The 19,766-nt window shown below is 50.6% G+C and overlaps 1 protein-coding gene across 1 annotated transcript in view; it reads right to left on the bottom strand.

Moving 5' to 3' along the window:
• Positions 1-4,959: 4,959 nt before the first annotated feature.
• Positions 4,960-19,766, bottom strand: part of B4GALT5 (beta-1,4-galactosyltransferase 5) — a 38,592-nt gene continuing 23,785 nt past the window's right edge. Inside the window, exons 2-9 of the mRNA XM_030503379.1 lie at positions 18,150-18,284; positions 13,828-13,941; positions 12,912-13,036; positions 12,114-12,230; positions 11,205-11,392; positions 10,856-10,978; positions 10,357-10,458; positions 4,960-8,061 (exon numbers count right to left, since the gene is read on the bottom strand). Coding sequence (XP_030359239.1) covers positions 7,914-8,061; positions 10,357-10,458; positions 10,856-10,978; positions 11,205-11,392; positions 12,114-12,230; positions 12,912-13,036; positions 13,828-13,941; positions 18,150-18,284 — 1,052 coding nt within the window. The 3' untranslated portion in view covers positions 4,960-7,913. The remainder of the gene's footprint in view (positions 8,062-10,356; positions 10,459-10,855; positions 10,979-11,204; positions 11,393-12,113; positions 12,231-12,911; positions 13,037-13,827; positions 13,942-18,149; positions 18,285-19,766) is intronic.

The raw sequence follows: 19,766 nt of genomic DNA, 5'->3' as shown, positions 1-19,766 counted from the left end.
AAAGCCAAGAGGTGCTCACCCGCCGCTGCTCAGCTTCCTCGGGCACTTTGAGTCTCGCACTTCACTTCCACCCTGCACTTCTTGGTACCTCTGAAAATCTGTGATTTCTCCCTCTCTTGCAGGAACTGGACCCAGTTTTTCCCCAAGCCACTTTTTATCCTGTCCGCCTCGCATCACTGCCCTGATCAGCAAATGTCAGGGATGCTGGGCTGAAAACTATTGCTTCTGGGGATGGAAAAATACCCCACAGCGCCTTCATTCCCTCTTCCCCAGGCTGCCGTTCCTCCCTTCAAGCTCACTCTTTCCCACCCCGCAGCTCCAGCCCAGCGCCACCGGGACCGGCAAAGCCTCGGTACAAGCCCACAGCGACACCCTGGCCCGCGGGGACGGCCCCAGCCACGGTGCTGCGGACAAAGCAGGGAAAGCCGAACTCAGCCTTGCTTCAAAGGAAAGGACCCTGCGAGGCCAGCACAGGGCCTGTCTCTTCTCCCGTGTGCGGGTGGGAGCCGCCAGCAGCCGCCGTGCCCAGGGAGGAGCGGGGGAACGCGGGTTTGGGGTGTCTCCAGCGCCGGGACCGGGCTCACTCCTCCAGCAGCCCGCCGCCAGGTGGGGCCTTGGGACCGTGCTGCCGCCCGCACCGGGCCCGCAGCATCCCCGGGCCCCGCAGCATCCCCGCCCGTCACCGCGGCTCGGAGGCGGAGGGTCTGGGGCCCGCCCCGCTCAGCTGAACGCTCCTCACACCGGCCGGCCCATTGCAGAGCATCTCCCGAGCCCTCCGCTGGGCAGCTCACGGCCTCCCCCGGACCCCCACCCCGATGCCCCCAGCCCCATCAGCATCCCGGCCCGGGGCGAGGGGACCAGGTCAGGGTCCTATGGAGCTCTGCCCCACTACCCTCTCTAAGTGGGGCGGGCCCTGCGGGCACGACGCCTCATCAAGGTGAAAGCGCTAGTTGCTCTCCCCAGCTGCACTGCTGAGAGCCCATACTGGGTTGTCCTGAAGCACTTGCTTATTTGCAGTCTGTTGAAATCGGGGCTGCAGCTAGGTGAAGGGGTTTGGGGGCTGCTGTCACCCACCTCCCCGCAGGCCAGTTTGAGTGTATCTGAGCTGTGTCTCTGCAGTTTTTCCTTTTACCTGATCCCAGGGATCGTCTGGCTCACAGAGGTTTGGCCAGGAGGGCAGCAGATGCAGCCAGCCCCTGTGTGCTCCATAGCTGGGGTGCAGCCCCTTCTGCAGGGTGTGTAGTTGCTTCTGTCGGTAATGACCGCTCAGGCAGGGAAGCAGAGAGCAGCTTGGTGGGGATTCACTTGGGCAAGAAAGCTGAGCTGTGTTCAAGTAACCCCCCTGCTCCCCTCAGGCAGAGAGCTCTCAGCTCCCCTGTGCCTACTGCCAGACGGAATCACTGACCATTGAGCTGCTATAAACCGTGGCCCTGCCTCCTTTGACTCCCCTCTACGTGGGCTGTAAACCCCAATAGAAATAAGCTCTGTTAAAGACAGCTGCCTCCAGCCCTCTCTGTCCTGGGGTTATGGCATCTCCAAGCCATTCAGTAACCTGTGATAAGTTTCCAGCAGCTCTGAATTATGAATGAATTTGCTTTGCCAACCGAAGGTTTCTGCTCAGGCTCAGGGATTAGGTCTCAGCCATGTGCTGGAGACAGTTACTGATAACAAAGCCTCCAGCATACACATACCCTATGATGGATCCCGGGCCATCACCCCCGTAACATGATTAGCTGCCTTAATGCAATCAGAGGGGGAGCAGTGCTGGGATAGGAGCGGGGAATCAGGAGCCTGGCTGCCTGGGAGTGATTCCTGGGCAGCACAATGTCGGCTGCATCACCCCCAATTTATGTCCCCAGCCTGTCTTGCAGGGCAATACAAATTGCAGCAGGGCCGAGATGTGGCTGCACAGACTGCACTGAGGCCATGGTTTTACTGGCACTCCCAGGGATGCACTGCCTGCCCCTGACACCTCCCAGGGCAGAGCAGGGGAGGGATGATCCACCTTGTCCCGCCGGCAAGTCACGGGGCACTGCCACAGATCACATCGACCCCAGAGCGAGACACTTATCACAAGGTGACTCAGAGTTTTATGGCTGCGGAAGCATTCCTGTGTGCCGGGAACCCGCTGCACCAGTGAGCTCTCAGCGAGGAGATGGTTGTGCAAGAGAGTCCTGGACGTGCCAATGCATTCGTGGCCTTCAGAAGCTGCCCCTGCTGCCCCTGCAGCTTGAGACAGTGCTTAAAGAGCTGATTTCTCAACTGGATGTCCAGGCATCCTGCAGCTCTCCCGGGCTGACCAGCTCTGCCTGTTTGGCCCAACTATCCACCCTGCATCCCCACCAGCGCTGGAGGGGGTGGCTTCCGCTGTGTCAATGAGGGTAAAGGACCAGTCCGAGTTGCCATGGCTCACAGGCAGTGTTTGCTCTTGCTTCACCCAGGTGATACCAGATGAGTTCTAGTTTTTCCTCTTTTTGTTGTTCTCTTACCCAAAAGCAATTCGCAGGCATGTAGTGCCTAATGGAGAGCCTGGGAGCCATAGCATGGACCGGCGCCTGTGGCACAAAGCCTGCAAATTCAGGTCAACACTAACCAGCCCTGGCCTGACGCCCTCCAGCAGCCAAGCTGCCACACCGGAGCGGGCCTGGGGGCACAAGAAGGGGCTGGCATAGCCCAGGGGATGCCTGAAATCCATAGAGGGACATCGCCAAGGCTCCTTGCCCCAGTGGGGGCACAGCAGGGTGCTGGGTGGGCAGGGGCAGGGTGGCTGGTTGGTGAAGGGGACACCTGGGGTGGTGGGAGGCAGATGCTAAGGGCAGGCAGCAGTGAGCACATACTGCCATGGGGCTGGACTATTGCTACTGATCGTGGGAGAGGAGTGGGGCAGCCCTTGGCTGTGTACCTGGGAGAGTCTTTCAGAGGGAAGGGGTTCTTTGGGAAGTCCTCCCCAGCAGGGTCTACTAAGGGCAGCTGCCTGAAAGCCACAGTCAATCCCCCATGACCCGCTCCTCCTCCCCTCTTCTCCCCTCGCCTCTTGACTACCAAGAGCCCTTCTTTAATAAGTCAATATTGTCACATTGCTCACTTATGAGAAGAATAAGTATCAGAGGACACCTTGCCCTTCCCATGGGAAGTGCGCCTGGAGCAGCAAATCCCTGGTCTCAGGTGGCCATGCCCCGTGCGAGCAGCATCCTTCCCTCTGCGTGGGGAGAGAGGCCAACACAAGAGGCACGGTACCTCAGCAGGAAGCTCGAGCACGGTGACTCATGGCACTGCCTCCAACGCACCTGCTACAGGGAGGAAATTAGTAACCCTGAAGGGGAAGAAAATCATTTTCATAGCCCCATCTTTAGTTACATGGGCGCAGCCACCCCTGGTCTGGTGCCTATGAAGAGCCACCTCTGGCAGGAAACGCTTATGCTGCATGAATCTTCGGGGGTAAAAAGTCAGTATGGTTTCTGCGGTATTTATCTGATGTTTGGAAAAAGCCTAATTTCTAGAGCAGGTACTCTGAATGGGAAGGGGTAAATCCAAAGCTTCATTAGCCTCTGCCTCTCTCCAGCTCGTGCTGGTACCCATGCTCACATGGGATGAGTGCCATAAAAACATACGTGAACAGGACAGAAACTCCTGCCCCAAGCTCCTGCCCAGCCTTCCCAGCAGCTCCTGGGCAGGGCGTCCCCCAGGCAGGATACAGGGCTGCTCTAGGTGGGCTAGGATGCTCGTAGCCACTGGTGCCCCGGGATGCATGCGATCCAGCTCCAGCCCAGGCCATTCCATGCAGGTTTATTGTGCCACATGGAGATGAAGGGGAGAAAGAAGTGCGAGAAAACACCCTGGTTTGGTGGCTCTTTTTTAATGCACCCTGAGTAAAAACCTGAGGATGTTGCAGGGCAAAGGCTGAGCTCTTTCCCAGCCTGAGCAGGGAGTGCTCTGCCCTGTAGCCGTGGAGTGCTTGAGGGGAAAGCCTCAGCTCTACCATGGCTGGTTTGCAGTGGTGGCCGTACCACCATGCTGGTCCCTATCAGGGCCCCCATGCAAAGTGGGCTTTCTCCCAAGCTCTTACTTTTGCAGTTGGCCCCACAAACACAGCTGGTATGAGAGCTGGAAGCTCCCCTAACCCTTCTCAATTTTCCTGTATAGGGGCAACACCAAACTTCCATGTGTGCATCCACCTCCTCCAGCCCCTGCCCAGCTGCTGCAGGGGTGATGCAGGCAATGAAGCCCCCACAGCTGGGGTGCACCCATGGAGGAACACAGCCATGGGGATTCCCCCCAAACTGGGGTCAGGGACTCCCAAAAGTGCACCGGCAGGAATGAGATGGGCTCCCACCCTTGCTGCTGCAAGCACAGGGGGAAGCAAGGCCATTGTCCCCAGGGTGGTGGCAGTGGCTGGAAGGATCCTGTCACCCCTCAGGCTCCAGCCAAGTGCCATGGGTGGCAGGAAGCTTCCCAGAAGACGGAGAGCTAAATAAAGGCAAGGCCTGGAACAACCCGGGGCTGCCAGCTATTTATTCTAGCATGCCTGCATGCTGCCGAGCAGGAGGGAGATATTTTAAAGCTGTTCTAAGGAAGCTTGTCTGTGTGCCTGGCTTTGTTGATCAAAAATCTCATTACCAACCCTCCCCACCGACATCTTTGAGCCCTGCACCACCTTCAGCCAAGTATCTTCCTAAACACACCTCTCTCATAGCAGCCAGCCCCTCCATCAGCACTGTACTGAAGCAGATGCTTGGAAAAGAGGCTTTGGCATACACAGGGTAATAAGAGCTTGGGGAGCATCCCTATCCCGCACTCAATTTACTTCTGGCCAGCCCTAATGAGAAATTTCTAACCAGCTTTTAGCATCTGGGGCTCACCTTTCTCCTCTTAAACTCTAATAAGCACTTACCTCCTATAGAAAAAAGCACACCCCGACCTCCTATAAGAACAGCAACCACTGCAATCTTTGTTCTTGAGTATGTATTTTTTACTGAAAAAATCATTCATAAATTAACAAATACAAAAATGTACAAACACATGGGTAAATAAATGTAATGACACAAAGGATTGCTTTGCTGAGAAGTGTGTGTGTGTTTTAAAACACTAGTCTTCAGTGCAAAAACGTCCCCCTGGCACCTCTTAAAAACAGAACTGTAAGCTCGAAAGCCATGACGATGAAAAGCTACTTTAGAGTTTAAAGCCACTTCTGATGGTGAGTGACTTGAAGCGCGTGGCTGTTGCTCTGACGGTACCTCCTTCAGAGAAGCAGAGCTTTACAGACAATTATTAACTGTCAATAAATAGTTTTGCAAATAAAACCCACATGGCTCATTGAAGAGAAAAAAGAAAGAAAGAAATCAGCATTGAACAGGACCTGCCCTCCAGCGGGGCTGAGCGACGGTGGTGACATGGAAGGGGCGAATGAGTGGCCTTGTTGAATTTCAGCTGCCAGAGTATGTACAGGTTCTCCTTAATACGAGAATTTTTACACCATAACAGCACATGCGCTCGACAGTATGTTTTTAACAGTTACATTTACTATACAGTATTTGACATAGCTGATAAGATTAACAGTGCACATTTTCAGATATTCCACATCTTATAAAAGGGGAAGGAAAAAAAATTCAACGTGATTAGAACAAAGGAACTATGAAGAGGGATGCTGCTGGGGGAATGGACCCTTTCGTGCCAACCACAGAGTGCATTTCTGAGCAGAGGTAACAGCTTTTTGTTCAACACAAGGTGCGATGGGTTTCAGGTACACATCGAGGGCTGAGGATCCCGACTAAGGTAGTTTAAACACCTACTCACACACACATGCATGATTCCTGGGGTAGTGAACTTGGACTAGTTGAAATACATTCCTTGTTTGAAGCACCATTAAACAAAGACAGATTTCTAGCAAGGTCTCAAGATGAAAGAAGAGAGGGGCAGAGCAACGCGGGTTCAGCATCTGAAAAGGGTCCATGTGAATTAGAGATCGAGATTCAGAAGCAAAAGTCTTTATTGCTATATGCGCCATAAAAAGCAAATCCTCACCTCTGCCTATAAATAACCAGGTTGAATCCCCTCGGGAAATGAGTTTAAAGCACATGTAAATTCAGAGATTTTAAAACCTAAGTTACAAACTTATCAGCGCTTTTCAAGGGCAGGCTTGCTGTCCTCTCATACCGGCCAATAAGATCTACACAAGAACTTGTGTTTTCTAAACTAATGTTTTCTGGATACAGGTTAGGAATGCCCTGGGCAGTCACACCCACAACAGATGCGTATGGGGATCATACGTCCATGGAACTGTGAGAAAACAATGTAAACCATGAGAAGGAAACCGAAGGCAAACAACGCAATTAAAAGAAGGTTAAAGTACTTTGGAGGTTAAGTACCCACCGTTGTTATGTATAAACATAAATTAAAAAGCAACCCCCAACGTATTTACTTTTAAGTCAGAGAGGTCCAGTAAAAGTGACTGTGTTGGTCTGTAGAAGGACTGGATTGAGTGTCAGTGGGGAGGAGAGCCCGGAGCCCAGCTACCCGCAGCAGCACAGGATAGGAGGGGATGGCAGGTGGGAGAAGGCAGGGGGCACTCCAGTTTGGATGGGGTGTCAGACCAAGCTCTCTGGTTCTGGGTCCTCATGTTTTCACTAGCTTGATGCATGTGTCCTTCATTTCTCTCGCTCCCATTAACCTGTGACAACCTGTCCCATGGGCTGTGCCTGTGCAAGCGCTGCTGTGCCAGTGGTGATAACCAAGTGCACTGCCTGGCTCCGACAGCACCTCAGTGTGCTGCTGGACTGCCACAATAAACACAGACTAAAACAACTTCCCAAACTGTACCATCATGTTATAGGAGCAATAGTAGGGCACTGCTGGGCCAGGGAGGGCTCAGTGCCCCATCCCAAGGACGGCACATGGGCAGGAGCGGCCAGCACAGGGGCTGCGCTTCCTGTGGCAGCATGGATGTGAGCTCTTGAGTCATCTGCCAAGCTCACACTCACCATCCGTGGGGTAGAGAGCAACAGGCAAGAGATTTCATTCCATATGGCTTTTGGATTCATTTGCACATCATGTTGCAAAAGTGACAGAAAGGGAAGTTTAGCATAAATATTCCCATTTCCTCACTCTCCCTGGAAAAAGCCACCCCCATGGTTTCTGGAATGAGTGATGACATGGCTGTGTTTCTCATCTGCTACACTGGAAAGTTTAGGGCCCTGTCCCACAGACATTTCTGCATATGCACAGCTTAAATCATGCAAGCAGTCTCACTGGCTTAAAAGGGAACAAACACCTTGCACAAGTACAGTGATGCACACACAAGTGTTTGCAGAATTCAGGACTAAAATGAGTGACTGTATGTAAACCTCTAGCTTGGATTTGAGCCATAGGAGAAAAATTAAAAGGGGCAATTTACACAGCATATTTACACTTACACTTCTTTAAGAAGGGATTCTGTTGTATATACTTCAAGCAGGTCATTTAAAAAACCGCACAGACATAGAAGAATGATATCAGAAGTCACTTGATCTCCCACCAGGGCAGTTGCTGACTGAATCGCTCCTGACGTCCACTGTGGAGAAGCCGGAGTCCCTCAGCTGAGCTGCTTCCCAGAGGAGAAAGCACATCCGAGGTGAGTCCCAGTGCCAGAGATTGCTGGAGGAGGAATGTGGAGGAGACAAGAGCAGCAGGTCAAACTGTTGTCCTGAAACCCAGAAAGCAAGTGGAGGAAGAAAGAAAGAGACTGCTGAGCTTGCTGCATGAGTATCGGGCTGGATTGGTACAGCTAGGGCAATTTGTGCGTGCACTTTCAGCCTTATTCTCCAAAATACTGTGATCCTTCATTAGACAAAGTGTTGCTTGTCCTCGATAACCCTTGGAAAAGAAAGTCTAGCGTGGTGCTTTCGTGGTGAAGGGCAGAGCAAAGTTATTTTCTCCTCTTAATATTCGGTCACCAGAGCCAGCTCCGGTGTCAGGTTAACAGTGATGTTCTTATACAAGGCGTCATACGTGACGTTTGGAAAGTAGTTCAAGTTATTGAGGCCATCCAGGGCTTGTCTTTCTTTCGACTTCCTCAACAAGGCATACCTATGCAACAAGAACCAGAGCCCAGAGTCACTTTCACATATCCCACAGCCCTGCAAAGTCCTTCCAATGCTACTAAAACACCCTTTAACAGTCAGTCCCAGCAGCAGCTATATAACAACAAATTTCTGAGCCCTTAATAAAGATAAATGTCATATTTTCTATATTGAATATCTATATTAAGTATCCCAAAGTTTAGAAAATTACAGTCCACCACTTGATGAAGAGCAAAACGCTCTTTGTGCCACCAGCACTCAGCTGTCAAAACAACCTGTAACTCCAGCCCAAAGCCTGCGGGTCCCATTCCTAGGAGGGGGCTGAGCTCGGCAGGTCCTGCTGAACCCTCACCCTCACAAGCAGCTGACGGGTGGTGTGGGCCTTTCCATTTTTAAGCAACTGGATCACAAACATGAGCAAAACTAAGTGGTTTTAGTCAAGGGATGGGGGACAAGGAAGTAAAACTACAATAATGATGATTTAGGGAAGGAAATTGCAGCTGGTATGCAAGACCAGCCTCAACCAAATTTAGGGGCAGCATGACGAGATGTAAGGGCTAAGGGTAGGGGGGAACAAACTAAAATAAGCAGAAACATCTCAGCAGGACACTGATTTTCTGCACCACAGAGCTGGGGGCCTGGCAGCACCAGGGCAAGTGGGAGCTGGGCTGAGACCTGGGGACAGAAAAAGCAGCAGGAAAGTGATGTGCCAGGAGGAAAAGGAAGATGCTGGGTGACAGCAAAGAGGGAAGTGCAAAAGCTAGTTTCAAAGAGGTCACAGCATCAGGACAGGAGCAGGTCACTTGGTGTCTTGATGAACACTTTCCTCCTCCACAGATGAGTGCTGGTTCTCCCTGCTTGGGTGGGAGAAGCAGCAGGACTTTCAGATGGCAGCAGTTAGCACTTGCCTGTGGCTAAGAGTAGAGCAGACAGAGGGAAGCAGACATTTCAGGAGGCACAACAGGGACGATGATCTATTGCTAAACCTTGTTTAGGCTGGGTGTTAGGCTCCAGACACAGCAGAGGAGGCAGAAGCACTCAATGACACAGGTATCAGCCTCACCGGGTAGAACCACTGCCTTGCCCTTCTTCCCTGCAGATCCCCTCTTCTCACAGCACTGACCCATAGGTCCAGCTGACATTGAACTAGAGCTCCTACCCAGGGCCAGGAGGAGGCCAGGGATGCGTTAGGAACAAGTGCTCAATCCCACTGCACTGCCAGCCTTCCACGCCTCAGGGGTTTGACCAAATACAGCTTTTTAAGCCCAAACCAACTTCTCTGTTTCAAGACTGAAATGGGAGAAGCATCTCTCATTCTGGCTGCATTCTGTCTGACAGAAATGAAAAGTAGGGCTAAAGATGACATAACCTCAAAAGGGAACTCCCCCCAAAATGAGTCTTCTGTAAGAAGAGACCAGCAGATAGCTCAAATGGTATCTGCAACATAAACCCTCCTTGCTGCCTCTTCTGCCAGCAGCAGCCAGGAGCCTCTCTGCAGAACAGAGCTTACACTGTCCAGTAGCTCATCACCTATGAGTGTCAATTCCTGCAGTTGATTGTGAAAAAGGTAATTCTCTGATGCAGAGTTTTCAGAAGACTCAAATTCTACCAAGGTTCCCAGTCATTCAACCAACCTTTGCACTCTCCAAAACAACCTCCTGAACAAAAGGGTCAGAATCCTCCTGGAAAGCCCCAGAAAGAATGTAGCTTTTTGAGAAAAAAAAAGAAGAGTAAATGTTCACAAAGTACTTGTGCTCCTTAGGTACAGGGGACAGTTACTGCTCCTAATGGATGTCCAAAGTCTCACAAAAGAGCAAAGCCTGAATTCAGGGGCTCTGTACACACACTCTGGTTTGGGGCCAAGGGGCAGGAACAGAAGAATGGAGAGGTATGAGTCGCTTCATCTCAGCACTGCAGTGGGTGTGCTGGAGCTGCTGCAGTCACCCTGTTTGCATACACCAACACTATAGAACGGTTTGGGTTGGAAGGGACCTTAAAGCTCATCCAGTTCCAACCCCCTGCCACAAGCACGGACACCTTCCACTAGATCAGGTTGCTCAAAGCCCCAACTAACCTGGCCTTGAACACTTCCAGGGGTGGGGCAATAACCTCTCATCACACAGATACGGGGTATGAAATGGAGGAATGGAGGAATCCAGGCAGCGCTCTGCCTCCATCTCCCTGCAGTTCAGCTTCCCTCATGAGTTAAGACTGTTACTGCCCTCAAACAGCTGCCTTGTAAATGGTACAGACTCTTTGCAAAGGGCTTTAGAAATTCTAAAAAATACAGAAATGTACTTGCCTTCCTAGGAACTGCACTTCTCCCCGATGATGGTGGGGAATTGATTTGTATTTCCCTGTGTCTCCTTCTGGTCGAGTCACCAAGTAGCCTGCGTACTGCACTCTGCGTTACAAAGGGGAGGAATGACCAAAAAATAGAAATCAGTCATTGTACTTGCTGTGTCACCAGCACTTGCCAGGGCTGCACAGTTCATGCACGTGGGGATCCAGCAGCAGCTTTGCCTTTTCACCCAGCAGATAAGCTATGCAAACCTCCCCATTCCAGCCTGGGCTCTGGGCAAGTCACAGTCGGCATCTCAAAGCTTCAGCTCAACTGAGATCAGCCTGAGCTGAGCAGTGTAGGATATTGCACAAAGAGCCAATAACTTCCCAACCAGCACTTCTCTGTTTGTTTCCCAGGTACTGCGTAGAGCAGCCCCTCTTCCCTCTGAGACACTGCAGCCGGGCTGGCTCACAGAAACACCCTCAGAAGCAAAGTTCAGGGACATCCAAACCCGTACCTGTTCCAGAGGTCATCGTCTTCACCACCCCAGCCCCAGAAGGCATTAGGGAAACCGTTGATCTTCTGAAACTGCTCAACAGTCAGGCCACTCACCCCACCAAAGAACTCATTGTAAGGGAGCCTAAGTGGGAGAGAAGGGGTTAGGGCAGAGCCCGCCAGTGCTGCAGCTCTCCTGCCTGCAATGGGGAAAGCCTGAGCTGTGAGGATGCTTTCTTCTATTCCCCTCTCACGTTCACTTCACAAAGCCTGATAAGCAAATAGAGATTCGTCTTCCACCTTTAAAAATAACAGAATCTAACACTGGCTCCCTAGCTATCATGGTAGTGGGGAGGAAGAACAGTGCTTACAGATACATGTACTTATCCAGCTTGGCTGCAAAGTGCCTCGGCATCTGTCCACACCCATAATAGTTACGGTCATTTTCTGGTATGTGGTCCACATCATGAAAGATGAGACAGTCCCAGTCCAAGTCCTTCATTGCTTCCCGAAAGCCAACGTTGAAGAGCATGGCACGGTTAAAGGGTTGGTTTCCAGCCTAGGAGGGAGAAAGTTCCTTCTCAAGGGGAGTCCCGTGCAGTTCCTACTCTGCATGTGCCTTCTCAGCCTTGTCTAGAAAGCTGCAGAGGGCAACTAGCTCCCACACTGGTGCCGCAAAAGGAAACGATGCATTGGAACAGACAGACTAGTGAAATCAACCAGGACTTAAGTATTCAATTTACTACGCAGGAGCAAAAATAAAGATGCTAAAGTCTCATTACTCAGATACTTAAAAACCAGAACAACCCAATTTTGATCAATCTTTTTAAGATGAGCTAGATATGAAGGAACATTTACTGGGCGGATGAAGCCAGACAGCCTAAGTGACAGGTTCACATACTTATCAAATGAGTGTCTTATGTTTTACATTCATGAAAGTCATCTAGACACTGGCCAGACAAGAATTGTGTAACTCTGGTCAAGCTATTTCTGTGCCTATGGGATGCTCCCTAGAACTGCTAGAGATATACAAAAATAACACCAAATTATTTAAAAACTGCTAATACCTGGATCTAAAAAATAGCTTTTTTAAAGAAAAAAAAAAATATCAAATTTCTAGTTCATTCATGAACCCTGAACCTGCCCAAGGTCAAATGATGTGGTCTGGCAGGTAACTTCCTTGGCACACAGCGCAGAGCTACGCCTGCAGCTTTGGCAGGCACATCTTTAGTGCAGCACATCTGTGCCCCAGCGGCTGCAATCCCCCAGGGTTCACTCACTTGTTCCACGACGTAAAAGGCGAACTGTAAACGTTGCCGCTGCAGCATGGGAATAAGGTGCCTGAAGAGGACAGGAAGATGCTCATATCGATTGCGGAATGGGATCAGGATCGCCACCTGACAGGGAGAGGATACGGCTCTTACTGCACCGCACCAGTGGCTCCTGCTGCCAACCAACCCCAGGACCTGGCTGGTGTGGTGTTACAGGAGCAGCACTAACCATGGTGCCTCAGCTCTCCCATGCAGAGCTGAGCAGAATGAAACCCTCACAATCCCCACAACATGGATTTCCTAGTCACTCTGTGGGAAACTGTTGCTTTGGGGAAATTCAATGTAACCTTGAGTGGAAGGGAGACCCACAGCTCCCCCCCTCCATTGCCTCTGCCCAGCACTGGGGACAGCAGGAGTGGGGCCAGGACCTGCTATCGCACTGCCCTAAGCCACCTTCCTGTGGGAACAGGAGTCTCCCACACTGTCACCTTGCCTGTCTGGTTTAAATCCTACCCTAGATAGGGCAGCAGGGGCAGTGGGAGGGCTGGCAGCAGGGAGGAGAGCTCGCTGCTTGGCTCCTTCACAGTCCATGCAGAAACTCAGAGCTGACTCATGCATCACTAAAGCAGCCCTCGAATTCAGCATTTCCTCCCTAGGCACTGCAGCTCCACACTTCAGAGATCGTTATATTCATTACTCTGAAGCTGCAGCACAGAGATGTTCCCGTTAATGTCTTTCCATCACCCACCCAGGACTCTCCGTCCCCTGTACTCAGCACAGACACGGAGCTGCCCAGCTCCCCGTTACCTTCCAGCGAGGCAGGCAGTCGCTCGGCTTCCAGTGGCCTCCCAGCTTGATGGAAGGGTCTTTTGAGAAGAACTGGTGAATATCCTCCATCGTGATCTCGCTCATATTTACATCGATAGGGCCCTCTGCAGAGAGAGTGGGGAGAAGCTGAGGAGGGGGTCAGGAACCACTGTGGTCCTGATGCAGCTTGTGCCTGCTCCAGATAGGTATTTGTTGCACCCCTGCCCTCTAGCCCCAGCACTGAATGCAGGCAGCCTCTTCTTTTCCCCAAGCACCAACAAAAATGATTAGGAAATGCTGCTGGCATGACTTGCAACACCTCCATCTCCTCAGCAGATGGGCTCTGTTCAGCCTTTGTGGCTGCTGTTGGACACAGCTCTCCATCAGAGACCCACACCAGCCAGGGCACCCCTTTATACCTTCATACAGGTTTCCACCAGACACAAACCTCCGCACCTCAGCAGGGAGCCCAATTTTCCACTGCAGTACTGCTTTGGTGGAAGCATTTCTCCCAGCAGCAACTCCCTTTGGGGTGGCTCCAGCCCATCTCATGCACCAGCCCCTGCCCAGCTGTACCAGCACAGCTCAGGATTGGGACCAGCAGTACTGCCAAGGGGCCACCCTGCCACCACTGACCCTGGAAAAGGTCTGGCTCAGACTCTGTACCAGCTCGCAGTGTTTGCCAATCAATGGGCTCCTGCTTTGGCAGAGAGACCTGCCTCCGACATATCAGAGATTAGTGTGAGTGGGTAAACAATGAATTCCCAGGATGGGACCAGGCTCTGAACAGTGCTCTTATTCAACCCCAGGTGCCTGGCAGGGAAAGGTGCAATGCTGGTGAGCTGGGGAATGCCACAACGTGCCCTCCAAAGCCATGGGCAGCATAGGGTACATGGGCCATTGGGATGCTACTCACTCATAGAAGGGAGCCTCTCAGGACAGGTATGGTTGGGGAAGTAGGTAAAGTCTTCAGGAAGAAACGTTGTGGCTTGCAGAAAGGTGTCGTTATGGTTCAGATCAAGAGGATAATCTGGGAGATGGAAGAAAAGAAGACTTAAAACAAGTTTACTTTTGAGCTGCAAGTCTTTGTTATTTCCAGCCACCTCCCTGTGCCACTGTGAGCAGCCTGTGAATGCATCCATGGCTGAGGATGTCCCCAACAGCATGGGGTGTCCCCATGCAGCATGAGCTCTCTCTGGACTTGGAACCCAGCCTTCACATTTTCTGGCCTAAGGAAGAACTTTCAGTGTCACCTTCACATATCACAAACAGCTCAAAGCAAAGGAGCACGTGGCACTTGGAAGGAAAAGCTACTTAGCACCTTGTCCCTAAAGGACCACGGCACAGTGAAAGGGAACATGCTCCTCCAGTGGGTCTTTTCCAGGTCCCAATGCCAGTAAGGACTGTCAGCGCAGCAGCCTGCACAGGGAAATCCTGCCTTGCATCCTCCTCAAAGGATCAATGAAAACTATCATGTTACACACAGCCTCTCCTCCCGTTTGCATTGTGCGAGAGCAGAGGAGCCCAGCCCAGCATATTTCCGTATTTCTCCAGTATGCCTATTCTCCTGCATCCTTTTTCCTGCTGGACAAAACCCTCCCAGCCTCTTACACCTGTAGATGTTTTAAGGAGGTTTTTACATTACTGTCAAAAGTAGTTGTTCACGGTTAAGTTGCCAGCTTTGCACGAGGCATCTTAGTCAAGCATGACTTCATTTTAGGCACTAGAGTAAGTTCCCTGCATCAGCTGCTACAGAAAGATGCTGCCTCTCCACTTTCTCCAAGCATCAGATGCTTAGCAAAGGGTCGCCCTTTAGGTCCACAGCACCAGCACCAACCTTACACCCCCATAGAGGTCTTGGAAAGCAGCCATTTACAGCTGAGCCACCCAGTCCCACCAGAGGCAGCTACCAGAACAAGGTCCTGTCCTTTCCAACTACCCTACCATGCACAGGCATTCCTGCAGCAGCTAGCTGCAGAAGCATGCCATGAGGCTGACATTCACTATGTTAATTCAAAGCAAGAGTAGCCCTGGTTTCCCATGGGCATAGAACAAACCGGCTGGTGTGCAGGCACCCAGAGACAAAAGAAGGTCTAGTGTCCCACCCATCACGTCCTGAGAGCTGTCTGGGCACCTCTGCAAAGCCTTGGACACAAGGACTGCAAGTGACCCATCAGTAAACACCCAACTTGGAACTAGATGATCTTAAGGTCCTTTCCAACCCTAACCATTCTCTGATTCTATGATTTACAGTAGGTAGCCAGATTATTTTACCAAACCCTATGTGAAATTCAGATTTTTTTTTCTTTTACCCAGCAGCTATAACCTTTCAAATCTCACACTTAGTTTCAAGAACATATTGATAGCAAAAAGGTTTCACATATTTTATCCCCAGAGCAATTTAATAAACCCAGAATTATAGTGTAATGAGGTGAATGAATTGGCTAAGATTAAGAGCTAAGAATCCAAGTCTCATGTAAGGATAGAGACATTTAAGTGATTGCATAAGCACAGAATATTTTCCATAGCAGAAAGGCTGCTGCATTTAATAGCCACATTAATGACATATCAAGAAAAAATAATATAGTGACAATTTCATCCTTTAAAGCAAAGCAGGGAGGGTTGCCTTTACCTGCAAGGTCAAGAATCTTTCATTTAAATCAACTGGGACAAGTCAGTGCTGGCCTGATATTCCAGCTTGCTTTATTGTGCTAGTAATCCCATCATTAATACCATTTATTCATTCTAATAAGTGGTACACAAACTATCTCAGACTCAAGATGGACTTGAAAACAGAACCTAAGGGCTTCTCAAGTATGATAGATATTGTTTTGGATGCTTGATACTGCTCTATATTTTAATAACCAGATTCCCATTAAATTCCTATCACTAGAGCACGCTCTCAATACTTAGTCGAGCGGACAATGTACGGTGAAGCTCAGCTCCCTTTTTTGCGCCAAGGGCTGCCTTTTTTGCTTGCAAAAGCACAGAAGGGATCCCTCTTGGCTCACTGAACAGGAAACCTATTACTGCACCTATTAGCAAATGCTGAAAAAGTTATAAATTACTTCCTCATTTTAACACAAGAGGAAAAAAGCTAAGGGCAAAGAATAAATGCAGATGGATGGGGACAAGCACCCTGTGCTCGGTCACCTTGCCACTCACAGTGGGATACTGCATTTTTAAGGAATCTGCCAGAAATTAAAGTCCCAGGAGGACACACACACAAGCCAGCACTGCACAAAGAACAGCACACGTGATGTACGGGAAAGGTTGCAGCTCAGAAAGCATTGACAGCCTCCAATTTCCCAGTGCTCCCATGTGGCTGGAGCAGGGACAACCAGAGACGGGCCGCAGTGTCTTCTGCCCAAACTGGTGTGTGGCCTGTGCCAGATCACTCCCAGCAGCGGCATCCCTGCCCTTCCTCTGCACGCCTCTCCTTGGAACAGTGGAGGGGATGCAGGGATGGACACCCACTGCTGCCTGCAGGGTAGGACAGGGGCAGCTCTTGGGACAGTCAATGCTTTTGGCTGGGTCCCCCCCTGCAGCCATACCAGGCGGGTTTGCTCTCCTGGCCATCACACTGGGGAAGGATGAACAAACCAGGCAGTGCCACCACCAAGTTCCCACCAAGGTGCCCGAAAACAGAGCCAAGGAGGGAAGATAGTGATCCTGGTGTTAATATAATCCTTGCAGCCACAGTGCCATGTGCCTTCCAGATGTCACCACCACCCATCATGTGCCTGCTTTGACCTGCCTACCAGGGAAGGTCATCCAAGGATGGTGCATAGCGCTTGTATATGTCAAAAATGTCCTTGCAGCTGGAGTTTTTGAGGTAGGAGGGGTATGCCCCATGCCAGAGCTGGGATGGAGATGAAGCTCCAACAGCAGCAGTACTGGTATCGCTGACACTAACATGGTAACCATTTCCCTGTCTGCTGCAGGCAGGTTTTTAGAGGTCTCAGAGTCCTGAGGGCCAGGACCACAACAGTACAACTCTTGACTGTCATCACCACAAGCAGTAGCAGTGGAGCATCTAACCCTCCTCCCTTCAGGAGATCAGCCACTTCCTCACCCTGCATCTGCTTTACTTGATGTTTCCAGCCTTAAAAATAGCCCAGAGTGGCAGCCCTGGCCAGCTTCAGCAAGGAGAGGAGGTGACCCTGGGTGTCAATCTCTTGTGCAAATTGATAATTCCCCTCCTGTGCCCATCCCTGGTCAGAGTACAGCTGAACTGGCGGCTGCACCACCACTCCTCAGTGGGTCGGGCAGCAAGGACACAGCTTGCGTTTTGTTATTAATAAGGAAATAATCTTGCTTCACAAAACTTTATCAGCCCCTGCTGATGAACCCTGGCAGCGGAAAAGCCGAGCTCCCTGATGCCAACTGCACCAGCATGATGCACCGGTGACATGCCAGCAGGGGAGGTGCATGCTCGGTGTCACACCAGCCCAAAGACAATGCCTCACCCCGGCTTAGGCAGCATTTACGCTTCACTGTACCACATTTACACCAAAATTTGCAACCCTGTTATGAGCTTTCTATTACGGATGACGAACAGCGTGGGAGTGGGAGCCTGCGACTCTGCTCCCTGCATTCTGCCCAGACTTCAATATATTATTTGTGGCAGATCTCCAGCCAAGTCATCTCAGTTCATCCTTGCATGGGAAGAGTGAAGCTTATGAGCACAGGCTCCTCCACGTGCACGGCGCCAGGGCTCTGCACATGCGTGTGCCTGGGAAGCGAATTTTAAATACAAAACTGAATTTGAAAGTATTTACCCTCAGACTGATTGAAGCTAACAAATTGAACTGCTGGAAAGCAATTTCAGCTCAGCATCCCACCGTTTGAGACCCTTCCAGATTTTCACCCTTTGTACAAGTTAGAAGCATTTAAATTTATATATATAAAAAAAAATATATATATAAATTAATTATATTATTAATATAATCAATATATAAATATATTTTTATATAAATAATTATATAAATATATAAAAGTAATTATATTCTATTAATATAGTCTTTATGCATAGCATATATACACATTAATTATATATAATAGGCATTATGTTCTATATAGTATCTATTTATACATATAAAAAAAGGAAGCCAGTCAAGGTTCCCACCCTGCATTTACCAGCATAAATTAACCCCTTCAAGCAAGAGTGGTTCAGGTTGGCTTGATTTCCAATGGAAATGGAACCTTTGATCAAAATGACAATTACTCAAGAAATACCTGAGTCGTTCACGCTGCTGTTCCTCTTGGCATAGGCACTGCGGACCACCTGCTCGTACACCTGAGCTCCTATTGTTCGCATGTTCTCACGAATCATGATGCCTCGGGCTTGCATCATGAAGAGGTAGGTGTTCACTGCAAGGCGGAAAGAAAAAGGAGTACTTCCATGACCATCAGGTTTTGTAGGATAGAGAAATAGGAGTCTTTTGCAACCATTCCCAGCCTCGTGCTTGGTTTCAGCTCCCTCCTGACAGGAGGATCCCCAGGTCACACGTGCCTTGGTTGTCTGGTGGAGATGGGAAGGGCACAGAGCCGGGAAGCGGAGGTGTAAGGCATATTGAGAAACCCAGCTGGTTAATAAGAGGACCATACCCAGCTAGACTTGATGATGCAGACTGTAATGCAGCACTGCAGCTTAAACAACTGTACATTCTGCTTCCTAAGCAGGGAGGTTTAATTAGGAAATATTATTATAACAGGAAGCTAAGCTGCAGGCCTGGAGAAGGGCATTCGCTCCCAGACTGCAGCATCAACGGCTGACACTTGCTTGGCAGAGGTACCACAAAACCCATCCCAGTACCAGTCTGAGCCCACCAGCAATCCGGATGTGCCAGAGCAGGCAGCACTTTGCAGCACAAGCCCCCTGCTCCCCAGGACCAGCCCCCCCAGCCAGGTTTCTTCCCCCCTCCTTTCCCGCTGACCCCATGCCCTGGCACCGCTCAGGTTGAGCCTGCTTAGGTTTCAGTTTAAGCTGACACCCGGCGCTGGCAGGGACGGGCCCCAAAGCAAACAGCAGCAAGCACAGTCCTGAGTCACCAGCTGCGCCCACAGGGATGGCAAGACAGCCACCCATAGGGACAGCAGGACAGCCACCACCATGCACGCCACAGCACCGCAGTGCCAGCCACAGCCCCTCTGCAGTGATATCTTAGGCTTAAGAATGAAGGGGGAAAAAATAATCTTGATTTGAAAATAGAGAGGAGAGGAGATCTAGAAGGCAAATTCTGCACTAGTAATTACAAAAACAGGTCAAAAGACACCCCAGGAAGGATGAAGAAGGCACCAGGCCAAGGAAACAACAGGGACCCATCATAGAGGAGGGCAGCAACTGATGAAATGTCACCAGGAAACATCCGTAACAGGTCATTTCTACAGAAGGCGTATCACAAGATGCAATAGCCCGGAACCGGTGGCTGCCAGTGCCAGGAGGGTGCAGTCATTGCTGGAGTCACTGGGAGCACAGATTAGATACCTGGGAGGCGGCATCACCATTGGAGAGCAAGGGTCCCCCCAGACACCACCTACTGGTACACAGGCTGACGCACTGCCCCTGGTCTCCTTGCCCTGCTTTCCCCTTCTACACCCACAGCTCAAATTGGGCGCCAGCAGGGCTGCCCACATGCATTTCCCAATCCCAACCCTGTTTTGTTTCCATACAGCTAAGTAAATATTTGAAGAGGCGACAGAGCCCCACGCCATGCCCAGAGCCTGCACACCATGCCCAGTTGCTGTGCCCAGCCTATCTATGGGGAATCACCACATTTTCAGCAAGGGGGTCGGCTGTATGAACTGCTTAGCAACTAAATGGCTTGCAATGAGATGTTAAATGCCATTTGC

This window comes from Strigops habroptila, chromosome 13 (assembly GCF_004027225.2).
Source record: "Strigops habroptila isolate Jane chromosome 13, bStrHab1.2.pri, whole genome shotgun sequence".
Classification (NCBI taxonomy): domain Eukaryota; kingdom Metazoa; phylum Chordata; class Aves; order Psittaciformes; family Psittacidae; genus Strigops; species Strigops habroptila.
The sequence above is the reverse complement of the archived record's forward strand: the minus strand, read 5'-3'. Positions and strand labels throughout refer to the sequence as shown.